Source organism: Phocoena phocoena, chromosome 5 (assembly GCF_963924675.1).
Source record: "Phocoena phocoena chromosome 5, mPhoPho1.1, whole genome shotgun sequence".
Lineage (NCBI taxonomy): Eukaryota > Metazoa > Chordata > Mammalia > Artiodactyla > Phocoenidae > Phocoena > Phocoena phocoena.
Window position 1 is genome coordinate 33,644,595 of NC_089223.1, and position 24,607 is coordinate 33,669,201.

A 24,607-nucleotide genomic window follows, 5' to 3' on the forward strand; every position below is an offset into this window, starting at 1 on the left:
AAGGGATCTAACCCTACTCAGTCACCTGTGGCTAGAGGGTCAGGGTATCACAATACTAACAGGACTGCCGGAGCCCCACTCCTGCATTTTAGGGGTCATTCCAAGAGAAGGGAGCAGCACTCCAACTGGTGTTGGTCACACCCTCTGTGGTTTTGAGTCTAATGTGACAGAAGCAAAAGAGTATCTCTGTCTTTTCTCTAGCTCCTGTGATTGGCATTGGGTTGAAGGAGAACATGTCCTATTTTTCTCCTTATTGCCGTGGTATCAGCTTCCATAAGAAAAGCAAACTGATATCTACCAAGTCAATAGAAGGAGACTTTCCATAAGAGACAGAGCTAGCCCTACCCTTCTTCCCTGCAATGTGCTTTCCCATCGAAGACGCTAACCAGTTATGGCTGTCACTGTCACATTAGTCTCAGGCTTGCCCATCAAGCTCTGATCCAAGCTGGCTTCCAACTCTTCAGTATTAATTTCCCCTTGGATAGTGGTTCTCATACTGTGGTTCAGGGTAAGACAAAAAAAACATACAGAGACTAACAATGATTTAATATGGTTCTCAAAACCTATGCCTTCTTAGACAAAGAGAATCAGTATTTCATTTTATTTATTCAATCATTCACTCATTCTATGTTCACAAACTAGTTCAACAGATATTTGTCAAGTACCTGTCATGTGGCCGGTGTCTGATATAAACCACACAGTCATTCAAACCACAAGTTTCAAGTCCAAAAGCCTTTTCCTTTCAAGTCATTTTTCCCCTGGAAGGAGGTTAGGGTCCCTAAGTTACTGTTCCCAAAGCCTCACCTTTCCTGGTTCAGCACAGGGTCTTACGTTCAGCACATATAAGTAGTTTTTATTTTCTGTCTTCCCCTCTAGACACAAAGCTTCATGAGGACAGGGCTTTTGTCTACCTTGGTGACCAAAGTATCCTTGGCCTCTAGCACAAAGTAGGTGTTCTATAAATATTTGATGAACACAAATTGACTTGTGTGCTATAACTGGGCCTGACTTGAATTGTAAAAGTATCAACAACAAATGCTTGACAATCAGTGCTGGCAAGTCTGCCCTTCTTGCCAGAGAGCTGCTGGGCAGGACAGATAATTTCTGTTTTTTTCTGTCACTGATTTACTGCCCTTGAATTACATAAGAGGATCAGCTAATTCGAAGGACCTGCACTATTGATCTAAAAACATAACTGAACAAATAGTACTCCCTTTCTCCTCCACCAATGACAACAACATTTTAAAAATTTAAGTATTTTAGAGAGCAGAATCTCTGTAAATGCATTTCTTCTCTTTGAAAACATGGTAATTTACTTTGTAATATTAGGCATTTTAAAATGTTAGTATAGCTGTATATAGCTCTATAAAAAATCTAGCAAGAAGTAGAATTAAAGAAACTCATAGTTATTATTCACTGCATCAACCATGCCTCTCACACAGACATGAATATCCAGCCCACACCCACATATTACAGTGAAAATGTAAGTGAAAATAAAGGCTAAGGATGGGAGTGCCTGTCTGAGACACTGTAGTCTCAAGAAAAAGAGCTGACCAAAACAACGACAACAGCAAATCAAAAAGGTACAGGTTAATTCTTTATCATGTTTGCATTTTGTTGGGCAATATGGTCTAACAGGCACAGAGCATGAACTGGTCAGACAGACATGGGTCAAATCCTGCTACCAGTACTTACTACTTGTATGCCTTGAGTACTTTACTTAACCTCTCTGAGTCTCTGTTTCATCATCTGTAAAACTTAAAGCAGGTAAATGATTATCAGAGCTTGGAATCTGAAGCCTATTTCAATGAAGCCTTGTTCACCCATTCATTCTACGATTTTTTATCAAATGCCTACTATGGTCTGTCTTATTCACCAATGTATCCCCAGCTTCTAGCACACTGCCTGTCACATAGGAGGCCCTCAAGAACTATTTGTGGAATGAATGTTTAGTCTCTGGTGTTATGGAGTATAAATTCTAGTGATTTCCTTCCACCTTCCTGTTGATGATGGCAAGAATGCCTGTCAGAGTAGAAAAACAGTGAGACTTATAAGGGAACTTTCACGTTAATGTTGTACAATTTACTATAATATGCTAGAAGAAACAAAAAATTAACAAACTTCTGGGAATAAATAATGGTCTATTGCTAGTTGATGTAATGTCAGTGCTTGAAAATGAAGATAATATAATGTTACCTCAAAAGAAAAAAAATTTTAGTTGTCTTAACATTGTCTGTCTTTTTAAATCAGCAAGAACCTGACATCATTAAAATAAAATCCTGCCCAGATGATTAAAATAAACTTTTCCTCAGTTACATTTTGAAGGGAAATATTATTGCATCTTCTTTTAATTGACACATGCATATACACATATTTGCTTTCTCAGTCAGAGTATGTATTCTTATAAGAAAAGATAAAACTAAGCTAATCATAATGTATAGTATTTACCCAGTACTAATGAATGAGATAAATTAGGAAAAATCCAATCAACTATTTTACTTAATTTAAACTCAACACTTTGCTTCTATAAATCTGAGTTAAAAGGATTTGGGAATGCAACTTATGTTACCCAGAGAAGAAAGAAATTTAGTGTGTTTCATACCATTATCAAGAGACTGCTTCAAAGCATTGTTTAAAACATATTCTCCTGATCCAAACCTGGATAACCTGCTATCTTTTTAAGAAAATCACTTAAAAAAATTTAACAACAGATGTTTCACTTTGCATACCAAAAAAACCCAGGAAAATGCTGTAAAGAGCACACTTGCTGGGATTTTTGTTTTGGCTTTGGTTTTGCTATTGATTCTTGTAAGAGTTGTTAATCCTGATTGCAAAAAACAATGAAAATACGACAAAGATGCATTTGTTAGCTTATAGGAAATTATGAAAGGAAATGGTATCTGAGCTTCTATTTGAAATAGATATATGAAGACTTCACTAATGTTAAAATAACATTGTTTTTATAAATAATAATATAAAATATAATATAAAAATAAAATGTTAAATATGTATCCAATCACCATAATAATGATTTTGATTTAGGAATCTGTAATCTACTAATTATTTTAATAATGTTTAGAAGTATTTAAACATTTTAACATATTAGTAAAGAACAAAATATGGAAAGTGGTCAGAGCAAAAAAAGACTACATTTTCTTTTTCATGTTAGTCTATCATAGCATAAGGCATGAATATTATCGATAATTTTGTTATTCTGATTAATGTCTGAAAGATAAAATGAACACATGGTAATATTATTCTTGAGTTTAATGGCCTTTTTAAAAACTGAATTGCAGGATTACCCCAAAACAACACTTATGGTAAACCTCTAGTGAGTTCACAATGTTAGTGAGTGCCTTGTAAGTAGGTTGAATTTTTTTGTGCTTGGATTAAAAATATTTTTTTCCTCACACATTCTTTGGGAGCCTGTGTAGCATCCACGTTAATTTACAGGAAATGTGATACACAGCTCTTTTAGGAATGTCCCAATTTCCCATCATATTGTCTGATTAAATGAATTAAGGAACTTCGGTGTTACTAAACTCGGCCAACAGGGAACAGTTGTATGACAAGTAAATAAGTCTTGCTGGGAACATGTTGCTTAAGGGATAAAATGGTTCAGCCAACAAGTGAACCAAAAAATTAAACGTTAACTAAGGAAGGTAATCACTTGGAAAGGCATAGCTAACAGAGGAGTCAGGTATATATAGGATTGAAGATCTCTCAGTTAAGTCTATAGCAAAGGATGGTTTCTTGGAACTTCCAAAAATTTAAAACCATGAAACATCTACTACTGCTACTATTGTGTGTTTTTATAGTTAAGGGCCAAGCTATTGATGACTACGATGAGGTGACTTTTAAATATTATTGTATTCTTACTAATATTATTAATATAAAATATAACCAAAACATAATCATATGTGAATATTTATTATAATGAAATTAACATTGATTTTAATTATGAAATTGAATTGTTAATCTCTAAGGCCTATTTTATTTGAAGAATGTTGCATAGTATTTCTTACATAAAAAAAAAATAATAATTTCTCATTTTCTGGTTTATCACCTTCATTTTCCCAGGAAGAAGATGTCAGAGCTAATGTAAGATGTGTTTTTCCGATTGTTGCTATCCTGAGTACTATCATTTCCATTGAGTTCTAGCAATATGTTATTACAATTTGAGAACAAATATCTGAAAATTTCCCAGACTATAAAATAATAGAAGAGCAGCATTTTAAAAGAAAAAAGCTGTAGTAGCTAGATGGCTCTTTGGTGAAGGAGGGTAATATAAAGCTCCTGAAATTACAGGCTATTTGTGAATGAAAATTGTAAACTAAATCTAAAAGCAGAATAGAGCAAGTATGGTAATAGAAGATTAAAAATTGTTTTTTTCAAATGATAAATTTATTTATTGTTATTATTAGTGGTTATCAAATATATCACTCCATTTAATTTATTCATTCGTAGAACAGTTTTTCCTCAAGAACTCTCTTTGCTGATTTACTCCTACTGGTTTGAAGATGTCAAAAATACAAAAATACATTTAGAGAAATGAATATTTAAAGAATTAAAATTTTATTATCAGATAACTCCGGATCAAATTTCTTGTATATAGCATAGTATCACCATACTAGAAATAAAAGTACACAGTAATACATAAATGAAGTGATTCATTTTGGATCACTTGTTGAATTTGAAGGGAACCTAAGTGTTTTAATTATCAAACTATACATATAAAAAGATAGTTATTTGGTTAATTGAATTAGGTAAGAAAAATGTAAAGAATGTGTAAGAGTAAACTTTTACAAAGTACTTGGCTAAGCACTTTTACACTCCTGCTCACCAACTAATCTACACAGAGACAGTTTACTAGTTTAGCCTTCCAACTGGATTTTCTAGTTTTAGTTATTTCAATAAGTGGTCTTCATAAACTTCATATAATTTCTTTTAAGATGTTTAACGTTTTTCATTTACTTTTCTCTAGTAAAGCTAGATCACCAACACTACCTCTTTAATTATATTCTAAAATAAAAAGGAAATATTTTTCTTCTGTTATAATTTGATCTGTAGTAAACAGTTGAATCACATTTCACAAAATTCCTGTCTGGCTGGGACCATGTCTTTGACACAAAATATGTATATTTCCTACAAATCTTCATACATTATTATTTTTCTTGCAGTCACACATAACATATACTATAGTTTAATTTCAGCAGTTAAGCAGGGGAATCTTGATCCAACTTGCCTGGGTTTAAAGCCTAGCGTTCTACCACTAAATGTTAAATATTATTCTAACTTATTGAATAAATGACGGTGAAATTCCAAACAGTCATTCGATGACTTCTAGGCCCACAAAATAGCTAGAGAGCTTAGTCTCTGCAGCAAGTCTAGTCATTTGTTAATTTGTAATTAAGTGCCAAAAGGTACTGACAAAGGTCGTATGATGATAATATAGTTAATCTAAGCCAGCGCTTTTGTATTGCATTGCATATTTTCCACTTCACTATCTTTTAATGTAATATTTTTTTCAATTAGCAAATAATTTTAATTGCAATGCGTATACCTTGAGAATTATTTTAAATATGAGAAAATCATGGTATTTGATAAAGGAAATCAAGTAGAAAATTTCATGGGAATGATTTAACAATTTTGTTGATAGAAGTTAAGGTTGAAGTTAGTAGTGGAAAAGCCACTTACACTGTAGTATCTGTTATGTGTGATTGCAATAAAAATAATAATAATAACTCAATATGTGCCAGGTATTCTTCTAAGGGTGTCATATGCAATAAGTCATTTAATCCTAACAGTCATCTTATATGGCAGATACTTTTATCATCCCTATTTTACAGATGAAGTAACTTGCCGAAGATCTTTATAGCTAGTAAGTGGTGGGGGTCAAGACTTGAAACCAAGCAGTCTGGCTCCAGAATGCCTTATTCCTCTTCAAACGTGTTACAGCCAATGGTTGTCTTATTATAAATAAATCCTAAGTAAATTTCGCTTTTAATAAATCTGTATTACCTCTTCAATATTATTATATAGGAGTTAGCCAAATTAATCGTCAATTCATAAAAATTGAAAGTCAAAAAATAATTAACAATAATTACAGGAATTTAGTAATCCAGTGCCTTGAGAACATTTATTCCTCCTGACGGTATGTATTTCTTACTATTTTGTGTGTTCCAACTTATAGGTTTCAGGAATCTGAGGTCATTACCTTTCATTATCTGATGCAACATTTTTTAAAGTCTCTTTTTAAAAACTACCCCAGGCACAATAGCTTTTTGCACTGTTTTTCTTTCTACTGTTACTGAAGAGACCTAAGGAACCTATTGATCTACGAACAACAACTAGCTAGTTGATGGATCTTAAGCAAATCCTCAGTCATTTGATAACCTAAGTTATAGAATGAGGGTGTTGGAATAGCTGCATCTAAAATCTCCTATAACACTCTACATTTTATTTCTGCCTGGTTCCCTGAAGTTTCATTTGGATGCCCGTGGTCATCGACCCTATGACAGGAAGAGGGAAGAGGCTCCCAGCCTGAGACCCGTCCCCGCTCCCATCAGCGGAGATGGCTATAAGCCTCGTCCAGCCAAAACAGCTAACCGCCAGAAGAAATTGGAGAGAAAACCCCCTGATGCTGACGGCTGCCTGCACGCTGACCCAGACCTGGTGGGTGGGCCTCCCATGCGAAGAAGGCCTGTATTCATCATGTCTTCCTGATGTTGTGCTGACCCACATTACCATCATTTTTATTTTGTTTGTTTCTTTTGGATGTAAATACAAAACATAAACTTATTGGGCCCTGAGCTAAGGGTGCCTTTCTAATTTTCTTTGGTCTGGGCCCAAGATTACAAATTAGGACACATGAAACATCATCTCCTTTGTACTTTGCCCACTTTGTCTGTTCAGATGGTAACATTTTCATAGCCTAATTACCTTTGTTCTGTGGTAAAGATTATTTTTAATCTTCAGAGGAATATAATGATGAGCCTAGAATTTCTGGTCTCACGTAAAGAAAATCAAATTGCAAGTTTTTATATTGGTGAATGATATCATTGAATTTTCACTATGTGCTATTTTCACAAATATCCATAGCCCCAATCCTTCATCTAATGTTGACTATTTTCTTTGTTTGCAGGGCGTGTTGTGTCCTACAGGATGTCAGTTGCAAGATACTTTGGTAAAAGAGGAAAGACCAACCAGAAAGAATGTAGAAGAGTTAATTACTAATATAGAGTCTGTTTCCCAGACCGCTTCTTCCACCTTTCAGTATATAACTCTGCTAAGAAACCTGTGGAAAGAGAGGCAGAAGCAAGTAAAAGGTAGATGTCCTTGTGTTTCCTGTTTGATTCTATTATAAAATTGAAACTGTCAGAGTGCCATGGGAATGCACAATTCTGAGAAGATTCATGTTTCTAGATGAGTCCGAGTAGCTCAGTATGAGCCTGATTACCCCAAGGTCCTCACTTAGGCATCTTCACCTGCAACTTGTCTGACAAGCACTGTGCAGCTCTTATTCCCAGTCTGGCATCAGCAAGGATGATTCTCTATGAAAATTTTCACTGTGAGCCCTTATTTTTAGTCTATAAAAAAAACTTGTGACTCCGAAGACAGTATATTCACAGAGTAAAAATTTAGCATTTATAGATTTAACCTTTGAGGTTTTAAATATAACTGTGTCCAGGATATACTCAATTGAATTGAAGATAATGATCTCACCCTTTGAATCCTGAGATGTGAACTTTGAGTGCTATTGTCTTGGTGGTTAGGAATCAACTAGTGAACCAGCACGACATAGGTGTTTCAGGGAGTAGCAAACCCAAGTTTGGACATTTTTCAAAGGAATCATGGCATTTCTCTTGTGTATTTCAAGGCTCTGCTGTACTTAAGTAAGATGAATAAATAAATCAAGTGTATCTACTCCATAAGATGTTGAACTTCTGAGATGGAAAGCCTAAGTCCTGCTTTCTCCTCTTTTCCTCACCAAAGTAATAAACAACTTATTGTATTTATTATTAGCCATAATTTTTAGCTTAATCTAAGGTAAATTACTATTATAGTAGCTAGACTATATGTTAATTTGTGTATGCCATGGGGAAAATAATTTCCCCTAAGTACAACTACATATCATGACTGCCCGATGTTCATTCGGGGTCTATAAGTTTATTCTCGGAGAATCAGAATCACAATTGTGTGGTTGAATACATTTAGTTTTTTTATCGAGAGAAAATGCTAACCATTCCTACATGATTTCATTTTTCCAGATAATGACAATGTAATAAATGAGTACTCCTCACAGCTGGAAAAGCACCAGTTATATATAGATGAGACTGTGAACAGTAATATTCCAACTAAACTTCGTGTGCTCCGTTCAATTCTGGAAAATCTGAGAAGCAAAATACAAAAATTAGAATCGGATGTCTCAACTCAGATGGAATACTGCCGCAGCCCGTGTACTGTCACTTGCAATATTCCTGTGGTGTCTGGCAGAGGTAGCTAGTTAAGACACATATTTCTAGTAGGTTCCAGAAGAACTCACACTCTCTAAAAATAAGAGAACTAAAAGAAGTCCAGTGGATTTTCCCAACAGATCCTAATGACATCTTAGCACATCATGAAGATATCCCTAGCATGCCTAATACATTTGCCAGTTTTTGATGAGTAGGAAGCAGTGTAATTATGGTGGTAGCTCCATGGGTGTAATGTACATGCTTGCTTGAAAAGATGCTGGAATCATGGATACATACATGTAAGGATTTCTCCATCATGTGGGTTCTGGAAGTTTATGGATATCCCAGGACACAAAAGGTAGAGAAGAGCTTTTTCACCCCCTTGGCAGATAGAATTCCTTGAAACTGAGTTTGATTTTTAGTAAAAGGAAGATTCAGTTTCTACAACATGTTCTCAAATGTCTAAAATAAAATGTTCCTTAGTATCTATGTAATCAGTTATCTTAAAAACTTAGTGACTAAAGACAAGGTAATGATGTTGTAATTCCTAAATATAATGTTATCTTATGGTTGCAGAATGTGAGGAAATTATCAGGAATGGAGGTGAAACATCTGAAATGTATCTCATTCAGCCTGACAGTTCTACCAAACCATATAGAGTATACTGTGATATGAAAACAGAAAGAGGAGGTAAGTGTTTGATAGCTTTTGACCTATTATGCTGAAATTACTTTAATGCCAGGAAATAAAACCTAGCTTTAACGTAGCTAACAATGAGCCATTTGATTTGGAATTCAATCTGATGTTTTAGAATATCTCTGATTCACAATTTGGGGTAAGATAAGGCACTTGCAGTTTCCAAAGATTTTGCGAGTTTTCCTCTCACATTTATTTCCTTATTATATCTATTTTGGAGCGCTAAATATCAATGGGCATGAATTAAATGGACAAAGAATTCAGACATTGCCCTCAAAGTGACATTATTTGTTAGTGGTAATGTGTGTTATTTTGTTTCTTTCAACCAAAGGATGGACAGTAATTCAGAACCGTCAAGATGGTAGCGTTGACTTTGGCAGGAAATGGGATCCATATAAGGAAGGATTTGGAAATATTGCAACCAATGCAGATGGGAAAAAATACTGTGGTGTACCAGGTAAAAGCTAGGAGTACAAAATAAAATCATTCTTTTTTAGATTATTTTTCTCCATTTAAAAAACATAGTGTTGGTAGTCTGTTTTTAGGAGTTTTAGGAGGTTAAGAAGAATTTACAAAAAGAGTATAAAAGCCAATGATGAGGGGGAAAAGCCAGTTTTTTTTTTAAAGGTTTTATTTTTGGTGAGATTTTATTTTATTTTTCCTTTAGGTGAGTATTGGCTTGGAAATGACAAAATTAGTCAGCTTACCAGGTTGGGACCCACAAAGCTTTTTATTGAAATGGAGGACTGGAAAGGAGATAAGGTGACAGCATTCTATGAAGGATTCACTGTACAGAATGAGGCCAACAAATATCAACTCTCAGTGAGCAAATACAAGGGCACAGCTGGCAATGCCCTCATAGAAGGAGCTTCTCAACTGGTGGGAGAAAACCGGACTATGACCATCCACAACAGCATGTTCTTCAGCACATACGACAGAGACAACGATGGCTGGTACGTGCTGGTTCTTCCCTCCTGCTTTTCGCACCGCTGCTAACATAGCTGCTTGGAGTCATTAATGATCACTAATGTGATTAGTGACTCTCATTTCTTGGGTACTTCCTGTGTGCCAGCCACTGTGCTAAGCTCTTTCTGGGTCACTCTAAAGCACTCCAGCTATAACGTATGCCATTACTCTCCTCATTTTACAAATGAAAATTAGAGAGATTAAGTAATTTACACAAAATCACATAACCATAAAAGATACAACTGGAATTTGAGCACAGTTACAAAGTAGTGCGTACTTAGACAGATTTCCCTGTCTCTAAATTGGACTGTGTATATCAAAACCTCCATTTTGTTTTCCAGGGATCTGTAACACTAAGGGATCTGAAAGCTATCATTTCAGGATAAAGTAACAAATATAGATTAATTTGCCACATAGGCCCAGTTCTCTCCCTTTCTTTCTATAGGGCAGAGAAGACCTTTGCTGTGTAATTGCGACTTTACATATAGAACCAGAGGGAAGGAATATTGCACCCAGCACTTCTCTGTGCGTACTTTGCAAAGAATTAACTTGAGGGCACTGCAGTTCTAATAACCCCAAACAAATTTCCTTTCAGGAAAACTGCAGATCCCAGAAAGCAGTGTTCTAAAGAGGATGGTGGTGGATGGTGGTATAATAGATGTCATGCGGCCAATCCAAATGGCAGATACTACTGGGGTGGCCCTTATACCTGGGACATGGCAAAGCACGGCACAGACGACGGAGTGGTGTGGATGAACTGGCAGGGGTCCTGGTACTCGATGAAGAAGATGTCCATGAAGATCAGGCCCTACTTCCCAGAGCAATAGTCCTCCACACATAGATTATTATTCTTCCCTATGTGACAACATTTTTATATATCATGTCATCAGAATTTTTTTTCATACCTTATATCCCTCTAAAGCTATCAAAATGTATTAAGTGTGACTTTTTGGAAACAGTACTTAGGCAAATGACATTTAAAACAGCACATGATTTTCTTTCATATTCATCATTTCTATTGCATACCAAGATGTAACTAAAAGGATGACTGTGGATAGTCAGTGTTCATAATTTCAGTGGATTGTGAAAAGTTTCAAATTAGGAAGAGAAATGTCCTATCCTTGTGGGAAAACTGTGAGGTGAACTAAAAACCTGTGTTTAAAAGTCCACTTTTAAACCTCTCTTTATTTATGTAAGATCTGTCACAGAAAACTCAAAAAGATTTATTCATTAAACTGGTTTCTGTTACAATAAATTAATGTTTTCTTATTTTGTACTCCACACGGCCACTGAGTTAGGCTTTGAACTTGTGAGAAAAGAGAAGCATTCACAACCTCAAGTAGCTAATGAAGTGGCAGTGAACCCCTGAAGGTTCAGCATCTCCCTCTGCACCATGAAAATCCACTGCTCTGCAGGGAACTAGACTTGCGGATCAGAGATCCCAAGAGGACAGTCACGGTCAAGTCTTCACCATTTGTTTTTTGAGGGAAACGGCAAGGCAGGAAGCAGCATTTGCCGGTTGCCTCTGGAAATTCGGCCTATTGGCCTCAACTGTGTTTTTGTTTTTCACATGGTCACACCAGAACTGAAGTAGAAGTGAATTTCTCTTCTTTCTACTTCTCCTCGGCAAATAAGTATATCAACTCAACTTTCTTTTACTCTGTATTCTCCATCTGCCCTGTGCAACCCTCTGACCCTTAGTCCTCCTTCCCTCTTGTAGCGTCATTGCCACTGATTTTCATGGAAGCGTTGTCCTGATGCTCATCTTCTTAACCTTTGCATCTAAGCAAAGGTTATTCATTTCTATCATTGAAATACCATCACTCCCTTAATTCCTCATCATAGCCAACTTCAACTTTTACCTGGTTTCCCTGCCGTAGGTTCTGTCCCACCTATATTCAATTTGTCTGTTACTCTGCCATCATATATACCATCCTAAAAACAGAAAATTCTGACCAAGTTACTTTCCTGCTTAATGTTAGCTCGTTGTTATCTAAGTGTTAAAATCCAGATTTCTTAGCTGGGAGTGAAAATGGCTTGTTACTTGGTCCCAGCACTATCTCCTGCCCCTGTCCCTCTTCACTATACATCTGCACTCTCATCACAGTGAATGTTTCACCGTTCCCGGAAAGGGCAGGCCCTTTTATATTGTGCTCCCATTGTAAACAACATCTTTCCTCCAACACCATCTGACAAAATTGCTGTCCATTTCAAGCTTCGCTTTAAATGCAATTTGTCTGTTCTACACATCTTTCTCCTTCTTTGATAATGAGCTCTTACTCATCTTTGATTCCAGAATCATCTGCCTGTCAGAAAGTCAGATTTTCATAAATTTATAAATATTCTATGACTAAACCCAATGATTATCAAGATCTTGGATAGCCCTTTTTTAGGTAGAACCCATTTTCCAATAAAGGCACACATAGAAACTCAATATGCAAGATACTGGAAATTAGAAATTTTGCAGCAAGCCTGAGTGTATCAAAAGCCCACGAAATAAAGGATGGGGAGGTGGCAGGGGCCCAATCTAAGGGCAATATCCCTCAGATCTTTGCTCAACCCCCTTATGTACTCAGAGAGGACTAAGAGAATCCTAGAGTTTAAAGTAAAACCACAGATTAAAACCCACTAAAGTAGATAATCCGATGGTCAATTTCTTAGTTAATGTACAAGTAGCAGAAACACAGAGGCCACACCTGGGTAATATGTAATATCTATCTAGAAGGAAGTAAGCCTTCTTAAGGTATCAGTTGGTAAGAAATGTTACCTATCTGATTTTGCCCATTCAAGCTTCACAATTTCAAATACAATCAAAAGGTAGTGTCCCCTAGTTAGAATATATAAAACAGTATCTAAAAAGGTTAACTCATGACTTTTATGAAGATAATAAAAAGATGAGTTGAAAATTAATAATCCCACACTATGGCATGAGAACTATAATATATTTATTATACAATTAAGACTGAAAGTATGGAACAAACTATAAAGGATATATGCACTTGGGATGTAAACTTCCCATTCCTCTGCATTTAGGAACCAAGGAAAACAAGTAACCAATGTTAACTGAAGCCTTGTTTTTTAAGGTGAAAACACATGGGGCAAAAACGTAGATTATCTAGCATACCACGAGCCACAGTAGTTGAACTGACATTTCTGTTCAACCATTACACACAGCGATCATCTAAACCTGCAGAGCTTATTTAGAAAAGAGAGTTCCTGGAGTCAACCCAGGTTTATTACATCAGAGCCTCTACATGGGAAGATCTTAAGAATATATATTTTTAATAAATGTCCCCAAGAGATTCTGATCACCAGCTGGATTTCAGAACGAGTGATTCAGGCTACATTTGCATTCACCTGAGACTCCCATCTTTCTTATCTAGCACTCTTCCCACTCAAGCGGTGACTATGAGGCAATATTTAGAGCAAGAGGTCATCTTTGAAATTACTGTAACTTCATACTGTGACCACTGCCTATCTCTAAGGCTCAACTTGGATTTAGCAGCTAGAAACACTATTTCTATTCTGGTATCTGTCAGTCTCAGCTGATTCTTTAGTTGGACTTTTAGTTTTTCTGAGATGTAGAAACAAATGAAAGATGCTACCTACCATTTGTACATAGAGCTGAAGCTGTGATCTGAACACCATGCATTCCCCCACTGTGCCATGTGATCTGATGCTCCCTGCTTGATGCTCCCACAGTCACTCAGCTCTGCACCAAGTCACAATGTGTTGGTGCATAATTATGCCTAAACCTAGCAAATGGAATAAGTTCTGTTTATTTTAACATTAATTGTGGTTTTAAATAATGAAAGTAGTACATATTATGTGTAGACGTTTTGGGAAATACAGAGAAATGTAGAACAATTTATAATTTCAGCACTAAGAGGGAAGCAGCTAATATCTCGGTAGATGTTTTTCTTTTTATCCTGTGTGCATTTTAGAACTTGAATATTTCACATTGTGGTACGGAAAATTTTCCATGTTACTTAATATTCTTCTATAGTGTTATTTTCTATATGATTTTTAATGACCATATAATATTCCATTGTGTGCCATGTACTCTTTTTTTTTTTTTTTTTTTGCATGGGGGCGGTTCGCGGGCCTCTCACTGTTGTGGCCTCTCCCATTGCGAAGCACAGGCTCCGGACGCGCAGGCTCAGCGGCCATGGCTCACAGGCCTAGCTGCTCCGCGGCATGTGGGATCTTCCCGGACCGGGGCACGAACCCGTGTCCCCTGCATTGGCAGGCGGACTCTCAACCACTGCACCACCAGGGAAGCCCATACTTTTTTTAAGCAAGTGTCTCTCATTAGACATTTAGATTTTTCTGACCTAGTCCTAATAAAGACAATAATGCAATTAGCATCCTTATGCATGACTTTTTTGCATATATACATAATCTATATTATCTATAATATAGGTTTTTATCTCTTTCTTTCTAGAATAAATTCCTAGAAGCAGAATTTCTAGAGGAAATAAAGGATTCTGGCATTCTAAAAGTTTTTAAAATAAATATATTACCAAATAACTCTCCGTAAAGATTGCATTGATTTACCTGTAACACACAGAATTACAAGTGCTTGTATTTTTATTTTTCTTCTCCTTCATGAATGCTGAAAGTTGTGATTAAAATATTGACAATTGCTTTAATTTTCATATCTTTAATTACTGGTGCAACTAAGGGATTTTAAAATGTTTAATGATCATTTGTGTATCTTGTTTTGAGAGTTTCCTTTCAGGTCCTAGCCCCAATTTTCTATTAGGAGAATCATCTTTTATATGAATTCTTAACCATTCATTAAGTATGTAGGATAGCAATCAGGAGCATGATATTACTCAACGATTTACTCAACTATTTTATTTCCTAGGTGATTACACTGGGAGAGTCATATGCTTAGGCAAATAGTCTTAACTGGTATGAATATTAACCATTGTACCCCTTTCTCTCCTCCCAACCAAGATGTGACCAACAGGTGATATGTTTTTTGGTTTTGTCTTTTGACTGAATTATATTTATTTCCCCAACAACTTTTTATTTGAAAAGTTTCAGTCTTACAAAGAAATTGTAAGAATAGCTTAATGAATACCTCTATGCATTTCACCTAGATTCACCAACTGTTTGTTACATTTGCTTTATCTCTCAAAAGGAGATACTTTTAATGCAGTTTTGCAACAGCCTATGTAGGCATATGACCCTGAGGTCATAGATCTATTGCAGATAGAGCCAAAGGTGGATTTAGCAAATATTTTCCAGAGTGCTCTGTTGCAATCAACAGAGCCACCTTCAGCAATGAGCTGATGAAGAGGCAGACCACTGTTTAATAGCTAAGCATTTCTCAGCTCAATCCTGGCAGGTTACCTTAAATTTCCTTGCCTCTGTGGTTTTGAAGTGTTGCTTTTACAAGTGGAAATGGAAGACAAAATGTCTAACTCTCATATGAGAATATGAATCTCTTCCCTGGGTGCAAATTCCTCACCATACTACTTACTCCCTTCTATGATGTTTAAGGCCCTGGCACCCCCGACCTCAATTAATTAAAGATTTTTCTTCCTAAATGAGATTTATAAAGTATTTGAGCATCAATTAAAAAGAAGATATAGGTGAATTAATAAATGCATAAATAAATAAATATGATAACTCCAGAATGCTTTCTATGTAAATTTCATTAGCTACAAACAATTTGTATAATACTCACCAAAACCTAAATGTTGCTACTTCTCAAGTTGTTTCAGCAAAAATGGTATTACTTTGTTCAAGTATAACAAATACTTAGCTTATGGTTTTTGCATCCTGCATGTACTTATATTAATATGGTATCATTTTCTTTCAGGCTTTTCTAGACATGATTTGAGATAAATAATGAACTTGGATGGATGGGTCTTGTTTTGATTCAACAGCTGTACCCCTAGTGTTGGCTAACTTGGAAATGTATTTTGTTGTTTATAAGGGGAACACATGACAGTATAATTAAATCAGTAATACTACTGGAAAAGTAATTAAAATTAAATACTATTTGCAATATGCTCATGTTTATCTATAAACTACAGTATCATTATCCTAGAACTTAGAATAAATTATGTGGGCAACTGAAGTGGTTAGAGCCTGTAAGAACACTGTTGTGAGCTTCATCCCCAGACGTGTTTCTTATCATCACCTTATTTAACCTCCCTAAGCTACTATTTTCTCATCAAAAAATCAATTTATAGCATGTCCTCACCTTCATTAAAGGAACTCTAGTAATTATCAATTAAAAATATTCTTATAATATTTTCTGGAAATGTAATACTTTATTCTAAAAGGTTTCCAGACACTAAAAATAAATATGTAAATAGAATACATGAATCAAAATGTAAATAATTTCTTTTAATAAAAATGAAATACGACATCAATAGATACAGAATGGATTTATGCATTCAGTAGGAGCTTGAAATGGAAGACCTTTAAAGTTCCTTTTAACCCTTAAATTTCTTAATTCACAAATATTTTATTGGGTCATTACTTTGTGCCATACCTTGAGTGAAGTAGTAGGGAAAACAATACAGTCTCTGCACTTAAGGAAAGAGTAATCAAGAGGTTTCTCATGCACCACTGCATGCTAAAGAGAGCATCAAGGTGGCTACAGGCTAACAGATGAAGATGGATCTATCTGGGTATAAAATTAAGATACAGCTGAATATTTTTTACATTTCTTACTCAGGAACAAACTCCCTAATTCAGCATTTTCCTCTGTAGCAGACATATTTAAAAACCATGTACTTTCCTGGCAAAACTTTCAGGTTCATATCTATTTTATTAATGTATTGATTCATTCATTCAACTAGGGGTTATTTTGAAATGGGTAATCTAAACAGAACTTGCAGATTAAGAGGGGCTTTGGGTGGGTGGGCGGTGGGAGGAGGAGTAGCACCACGAGTAAGTAGCAGAAGTTAAGGAAAGAGGAAACAAAATAATTTAAAAAGTCAATGTAAAATAAAACTGTTTTTAAAAAATTCATCAACTCTAATAAAATCTTCTACATTGAGTGATAGAGAAAGTTTGGAAATAAAGGAACAACATGCAAAAAATTAAAGAAAGAGGAAACAATAATAAAATTTAAAAAATAAACTTAAAATTGTTTTAAAATGTATTTATTATTTTAGGAAAGCTTTTTGAATAAAGTGATAATGTTAAAAATAAAATGGCTTCTAAAGATATCTAGGTAAATGCAATAAAAAACAAACTAGGAAAAATGGTAATACTAACATTTAACAAGGGGAAATTCAATTCTAAAAGGATGAAACAAGTAAAAGAGTCACATTATATAATGACTAAAAAGTATAATCCATGGAGAAGATATAATAGTCATAAACTTTCATGCACTAGATAATAAAAGAGCCAATCACACAAAACAAAATTTCTAGAAGAGGAAAAGAAAACACACATACATAAAACACTGAGTGAGACCTTACTATATCCACACGGAACACACATAAAAGCATGTATGTGGCGCAGTGGTTGAGAATCTGCCTGCCAATGCAGGGGACATGGGTTCGAACCCTGGTCTGGGAAGATCCCACATGCCGTGGAGTAACTAGGCCCGTGAGCCACAACTACTGAGCCTGCGCGTCTGGAATCTGTGCTCTGCAACAAGAGAGGCTGCAACAGTGAGATGCCTGCACACTGCAATGAAGAGTGGCCCCTGCTCGCCGCAACTAGAGAAAGCCCTCGCACAGAAACGAAGACCCAACACATCCATAAATAAATAAATAAATAAGTAATTTAAAAAAAAACATGTATGTGTATATAAATATATGTTCATGCACACATGCACATATTTTAAAATATGATACATCAATTATATAAAATTAAAAAGGTACAGAATATTTAAATATTATCAACAAACTTGGTAACATAAAATTTTGTAATCTATAAATGTAAAAATATAATTCTCTTTGCCTATGAAACAATCAAAAAAATTAATCATGTACTTGTCCACAAAGAATATCTTAATTCTAAAACAGAATGAAAAAATTGGTTAAATTAAATAGTTGATGAAATATTTGGAAATTAATAAGTAAAAGATGATTCACCAATTCCACATCAGGTCAGGGTTATAGAAAAAAAAAAGATAACTCACCCGAACCCCCTAAAAAAGTAACTAATTGGAAACTAAGAAAGGCTTTTCTAAATAGCCCCTAGAACAAACCAAAGAAGAAAAAATTGAAATTAGAATATTTCTAGACAGAAAGAAAAAAAGTGAAGGGTAAGAGGGAGAATACTTCATCCAAAAGCTATACTTTAAAGATGACCAAGGCAGTGTAAGCACTGGAGAGAGTCTGTATATAGATCCAAAAAGACTTTTAATAAAGTTGGCGTTTCATTTACCCTGGCAAAGAATGGTTTAATAAATGACCTCAGCATAACTGGCTAGAAAACAAAAGTTGACCTTCATAACATATTAACATGAATTCTAGGTTAATGAAATATTTAAATGTAAAAGAAAAAAACAATAAAACTATTTAAAGAAACTTTAAAAACCCGTCTGTGCCTCCCCTCCCGGGAGCCTGTGCAGCCTGCCACTGCCAGGGTCCCGTGATCCAGGGACAACTTCCCCGGGAGAACACACGGCACGCCTCAGGCTGGTGCAACGTCACGCCGGCCGCTGCCGTCACAGGCACTGCATCCGTAACCCCTCCCTCCCCACGGGCTGAGTGAGCCAGAGCCCCCGAATCAGCTTCTCCTTTAACCCTGTCTTGTCTGAGCTAAGAACAGACGCCCTCAGGCAACCTACATGCAAAGGAGTGGCCAAATCCAAAGCTGAACCCCCGGAGCTGTAGGAACAAAGAAAAGAAAGGGAAATATCTCCCAGCAGCCTCAGGAACAGCAGATTAAATCTCCACAATCAACTTGATGTACCCTGCATCTGTGGAATACCTGAATAGACAACGAATCATCCCAAATTGAGGAGGTGGACTTTGGGAGCAGCGCTATATAATTTTTTTTGCCTTTTTCTCTTCTTGTGAGTGTGTATGTGTATGCTTCTGTGTGTGATTTTGTCTGTATAGCTTTGCTTTTACCATTTGTCCTAGGGTTCCATCTGTCCATTTTTTTCTTTCTTTTTTTTATTACTTTAAGAAAATTTCTTTCTTAATAATTATTTTTTATTTTAATAACTTTATTTTATTTTACTTTATTTTATTTTATTTTATCTTCTTTTTTTCTTTTTTTTCTCTCTTTTATTCTGAGGCATGTGGATGAAACACTCTTGGTGCTCCAGCCAGGGGTCAGGGCTGTGCCTCTTAGGTGGGAGAGCCAAGTTCAGGACACAGGTCCACAAGAGATCTCCCAGCTCCACATAATATCAAATGGTGAAAATCTCCCAGATATCCCCATCTCTACGCCAAGACCCAGATTCACTAAACGACCAGCAAGTTACAGTGCTGGACACCCTATGACAAACACCTAGCAAGACAGGAACACAACCCCATCCATTAGCAGAGAGGCTGCCTAAAATCATAATAAGGCCACAGACACCCCAAAACACACCACCAGATGTGCACCTGCCCACCAGAAAGAAAAGGTCCATCCTCATCCATGAGAACACAGGCACTAGTCTCCTCCACCAGGAAGCCTACACAACCCACTGAACCAACCTTAGCCACTGGGGACAGACAGCAAAAACAACGGGAACTGCGAACCTGCAGCCAGAGAAAAGGGGACCGCAAACACAGTAAGTTAAGCAAAATGAGGAGACAGAAAAACACACAGCAGATGAAGCAGCAAGGAAAAACCCCACCAGACCTAACAAACGAAGAGGAGATAGGCAGTCTACCTGAAAAAGAATTCAGAATAATGACAGTAAAGATGATCCAAAATCTTGGAAATAGAATAGAGAAAATACAAGAAACGTTTAACCACGACCTAGAAGAAATAAAGAGCAAACAAACAGTGATGAACAACACAATAAATGAAATTAAAAATTCTCTAGAAGGGATCAATAGCAGAATAACTGAGGCAGAAGGACGGATAAGTGACCAGGAAGATAAAATAGTGGAAATAACTACTGCAGAGCAGAATAAAGAAAAAAGAATGAAAAGAACTGAGGACAGTCTCAGAGACCTCTGGGACAACATTAAACGCACCAACATTCGAATTATAGGGGTTCCAGAAGAAGAAGAAAAAAAGAAAGGGACTGAGAAAATATTTGAAAAGATTATAGTTGAAAACTTCCCTAATATGGGAAAGGAAATAGTTAATCAAGTCCAGGAAGCACAGAGAGTCCCATACAGGATAAATCCAAGGAGGAACATGCCAACACACATATTAATCAAAGTATCAAAAAATTAAATACAAAGAAAAAATATTAAAAGCAGCAAGGGAAAAACAACAAATAACACACAAGGGAATCCCCGTAAGGTTAATAGCTGATCTTTCAGCAGAAACTCTGCAAGCCAGAATGGAGTGGCAGGACATATTTAAAGTGATGAAGGAGAAAAACCTACAACCAAGATTACTCTACCCAGCAAGGATCTCATTCAGATTTGATGGAGAAATCAAAAGCTTTACAGACAAGCAAAAGCTAAGAGAAGTCAGCACCACCAAACGAGCTCGACAACAAATGCTAAATAACTTCTCTAAGTGGGAAACACAAAAGAAGAAAAGGACTTACAAAAACAAACCCAAAATAAATAAGAAAATGGTCATAGGAACATACATATCGATACTTAACTTGAACGTGAATGGAATAAATGCTCCAACCAAAAGACACAGGCTTGCAGAATGGACACAAAAACAAGACCCATCTACATGCTGTCTACAAGAGACCCACTTCAGACCTAGGGAGACATACATACTGAAAGTGAGTGGATGGAAAAAGATATTCCATGCAAATGGAAACCAAAAGAAAGCTGGATTAGCAATTCTCATATCAGACAAAATAGACTTTAAAATAAAGACTATTAGAAGAGACAAGGAAGGACACTACAATGATCAATGGATCAATCCAAGAAGAAGATATAACAATTGTAAATATTCATGCACCCAACATAGGAGCACCTCAAATTATAAGGCAAATACTAACAGCCACAAAAGGGGAAATCGACAGTAACACAATCATAGTAGGGCACTTTAACACCCCACATTCACCAATGGACAGATCATCCAAAATGAAAATGAATAAGGACACACAAGCTTTAAATGATACATTAAACAAGATGGACTTAATTGATATTTATAGGACATTCCATCCAAAAACAGCAGAATACACATTATCCCCAAGTGCTCATGGAACATTCTCCAGGATAGATCATATCTTGGGTCACAAATCAAGCCTTGGTAAATTTAAGAATATTTAAATAGTATCAAGTATGCTTTCTGACCAGAATGCTATGAGACTAGATATCAATTACAGGAAAACATCTGTAAGAAATACAAACACATAGAGGCTAAGCAACACACTACTTAATAACCAAGAGATCACTGAAGAAATCAAAGAGGAAAACAAAAAATACCTAGAAACAAATGAAAATGAAAACACAAAGACCCCAAACCTATGGGAAGCAGCACAAGCAGTTCTAAGAGGGAAGTTTATAGCAATACAACCATACCGTAAAAAACAAGAAACACCTCAAAGAAACAACCTAACCTTACACCTAAAGCAATTAGAGAAAGAAGAACAAAAAAAAACCCAGAGTCAGCAGATGGAAAGAAATCATAAAGATCAGATCAGAAATAAATGAAAAAGAAATGATGGAAATGATAGCAAGATCAATAACACTAAAAGCAGGTTCTTTAAGAAGATAAACAAAATTGATAAACCATTAGCCAGACTCATCAAGAGAAAGAGGGAGAAGATGTAAATCAATAGAATTAAAAATGAAAAAGGAGAAGTAACAACTGACACTGCAAAAATACAAAGGATCATGAGAGATTACTACAAGCAACACTATGCCAATAAAATGGACAACCTGGAAGAAATGGACAAATTCTTAGAAATGCACAACTTTCCGAGACTAAACCAGGAAGAAACAGAAAATATGAATAGACCAATCACAAGCACTGAAATGGAAACTGTGATTTAAAATCTTCAAACAAAAAAAAACCCAGGACCAGATGGCTTCATAGGTGAATTCTATCAAAAGTTTAGAGAAGAGATAACACCTATCCTTCTCAAACTTTTCCAAAATATAGCAGAGGGAGGAACACTCCGAAACTCATTCTACGAGGCCACCTTCACCTGATACCAAAATCTGACAAAGATGTCACAAAGAAAGAAAACTACAGGCCAATATCACTGATGAACATAGATGCAAAAATCCTCAACAAAATACTAGCAAACAGAATCCAACAGCACATTAAAAGGATCATACACCATGATCGAGTGGGGTTTATCCCAGGAATGCAAGGAATCTTCAATATATGCCAATCAATCAATGTGATACACCATATTAACAAATTGAAGAATAAAAACCATACAATCATCTCAATCGATGCAGAGAAAGCTTTTGATAAAATTCAACACCCATTTATGATAAAAACCCTTCAGAAAGTAGTCATAGAGTGAACTTTCCTCAACATAATAAAGGCCATATATGACAAAATCACAGCCAACATTGCCCTCAATGGTGAAAAATGGAAACCATTTCCACTAAGATCAGGAGTAAGACAAGGCTGTCCACTCCCACCACTATTATTCAACATAGTTTTGGAAGTTTTAGCCACAGCAATCAGAGAAGAAAAAGAAATAAAAGGAATTCAAACCAAAAAGAAGAAGTAAAGCTGTCACTGTTTGCATATGACATGATACTATACATAAAGAATCCTAAAGATGCTACCAGAACTACTAGAGCTGAAAAACTACTAGAGCTACTCAATGAATTTGGTAAAGTAGTGGAATAAAAAAATTAATGCACAGAAATCTATAGCATTCCTATAAACTAATGATGAATTATCTTGAAAGTGAAATTAAGAAAACACTCCCACTTACCATTGCAATAAATAGAATAAAATATCTAGGAATAAACCTACATAAGGAGACAAAATATCTGTATGAAGAAAATTATAAGACACTGATGAAAACAATTAAAGATAATACAAATAGATGGAGAGATATACCATGTTCTTGGATTTGAAGAAACAACATTATTAAAATGACTATACTACCCAAAGCAATCTACAGATTCAATGCAATCCCTATCAAACTACCACTGGCATTTTTCACAAAACTACAACAAGAAATTTCACAATTTATATGGAAAAACAAAAGACCCTGAATACCCAAAGCAATCTTGAGAAAGAAAACAGATCTGGAGGAGTCAGGCTCCCTGACTTCAGACTATACTACAAAGTTACAGTACAAAGCTACAGTAATCAAGACAGTATGGTACTGGCACAAAAACAGAAATATAGACCAATGGAACAGGATAGAAAGCCAAGAGATAAACCCACGCACCTATGGTCACCTTATCTTTGATAAAGGAGGCAAGAATATACAGTGGGGAAAAGACAGCCTCTTCAATAAGTGGTGCTGGGAAAACTTGACAGGTACATGTAAAAGAATGAAATTAGAACACTCCCTAATACCATACACGAAAATAAACTCAAAATGAATTAAAGACCTAAATGTAAGGCCAGATAGTATAAAACTCTTAGAGGAAAACATAGGCAGAACACTCTATGACATAAATCACAGTAAGATCCTTTTTGACCCACCTCCTAGAGAAATGGGAAAAAAACCAAAAATAAACAAATGGCAACTAATGAAACTTAAAAGCTTTTGCAGAACAAAGGAAACCATAAACAAGACCAAAAGACAACCCTCAGAATGGGAGAAAATATTTGCAAATGAAGCAACTGACAAAGGATTAATCTCCAAAACATACAAGCAACTCATGCAGCTATATATCAAAAAAACAACCCAATCCAAAAATGGGCAGAAAACCTAAATAGACATTTCTCTGAAGAAGACATACAGATGGCCAACAAACACATGAAAGAATGGTCAACATCATTAATCATTAAAGAAATGCAAATCAAAACTACAATGAGATATCATTTCACAACGGTCAGAATGTCCATCATCAAAAAATCTACAAACAATAAATGCTGCAGAGGGTGTGGAGAAAATGGCACCCTCTTGCACTGTTGGTGGGAATATAAATTGATACAGCCACTATGATGAACAGTATGGAGGTTCCTTAAAAATCTAAAAATAGAACTACCATACGACCCAGCAACCCCCCTACTGGGCATATACCCTGAGAAAACCATAATTCAAAAAGAGTCATGTACCAAAATGTTCATTGAAGCTCTATTTACAATAGCCAGAACATGGAAGCAACCTAAGCGTCCATCAACACATGAATGGATAAAGATGTAGCACATATTTTCAATGGTATATTACTGAGCTATAAAAAGAAATGAAATTGAGTTATTTGTAGTGAGGTGGATGGACCTAGAGTCTGTCATACAGAATGAAGTAAGTCAGAAAGAGAAAAAAAAATACCATA

At 35.8% G+C, this 24,607-nt stretch overlaps 1 protein-coding gene across 7 annotated transcripts; it reads left to right on the forward strand.

Annotated features, from left to right (window-relative positions):
• The first annotated feature begins 3,686 nt into the window (after positions 1 to 3,686).
• Positions 3,687 to 11,373, forward strand: FGB (fibrinogen beta chain). Of its 7 annotated transcripts, XM_065877322.1 has the most exons (9): positions 3,687 to 3,850; positions 4,081 to 4,101; positions 6,484 to 6,675; positions 7,145 to 7,328; positions 8,271 to 8,498; positions 9,033 to 9,146; positions 9,484 to 9,609; positions 9,820 to 10,105; positions 10,714 to 11,373. In XM_065877322.1, exons 1-9 carry the CDS (start codon positions 3,746 to 3,748, stop codon positions 10,943 to 10,945), a joined length of 1,488 nt encoding a protein of 495 aa, XP_065733394.1. In that variant the 5' UTR covers positions 3,687 to 3,745; the 3' UTR covers positions 10,946 to 11,373. The 7 variants fall into 7 exon arrangements, with proteins under 7 accessions (XP_065733394.1, XP_065733395.1, XP_065733399.1 ...); XM_065877323.1 differs by lacking the exon at positions 4,081 to 4,101 and having other exon boundaries at positions 3,746 to 3,850; positions 10,714 to 11,049; XM_065877327.1 differs by lacking the exon at positions 4,081 to 4,101 and having other exon boundaries at positions 3,746 to 3,850; positions 10,912 to 11,049.
• The last annotated feature ends 13,234 nt before the right edge of the window (positions 11,374 to 24,607 follow it).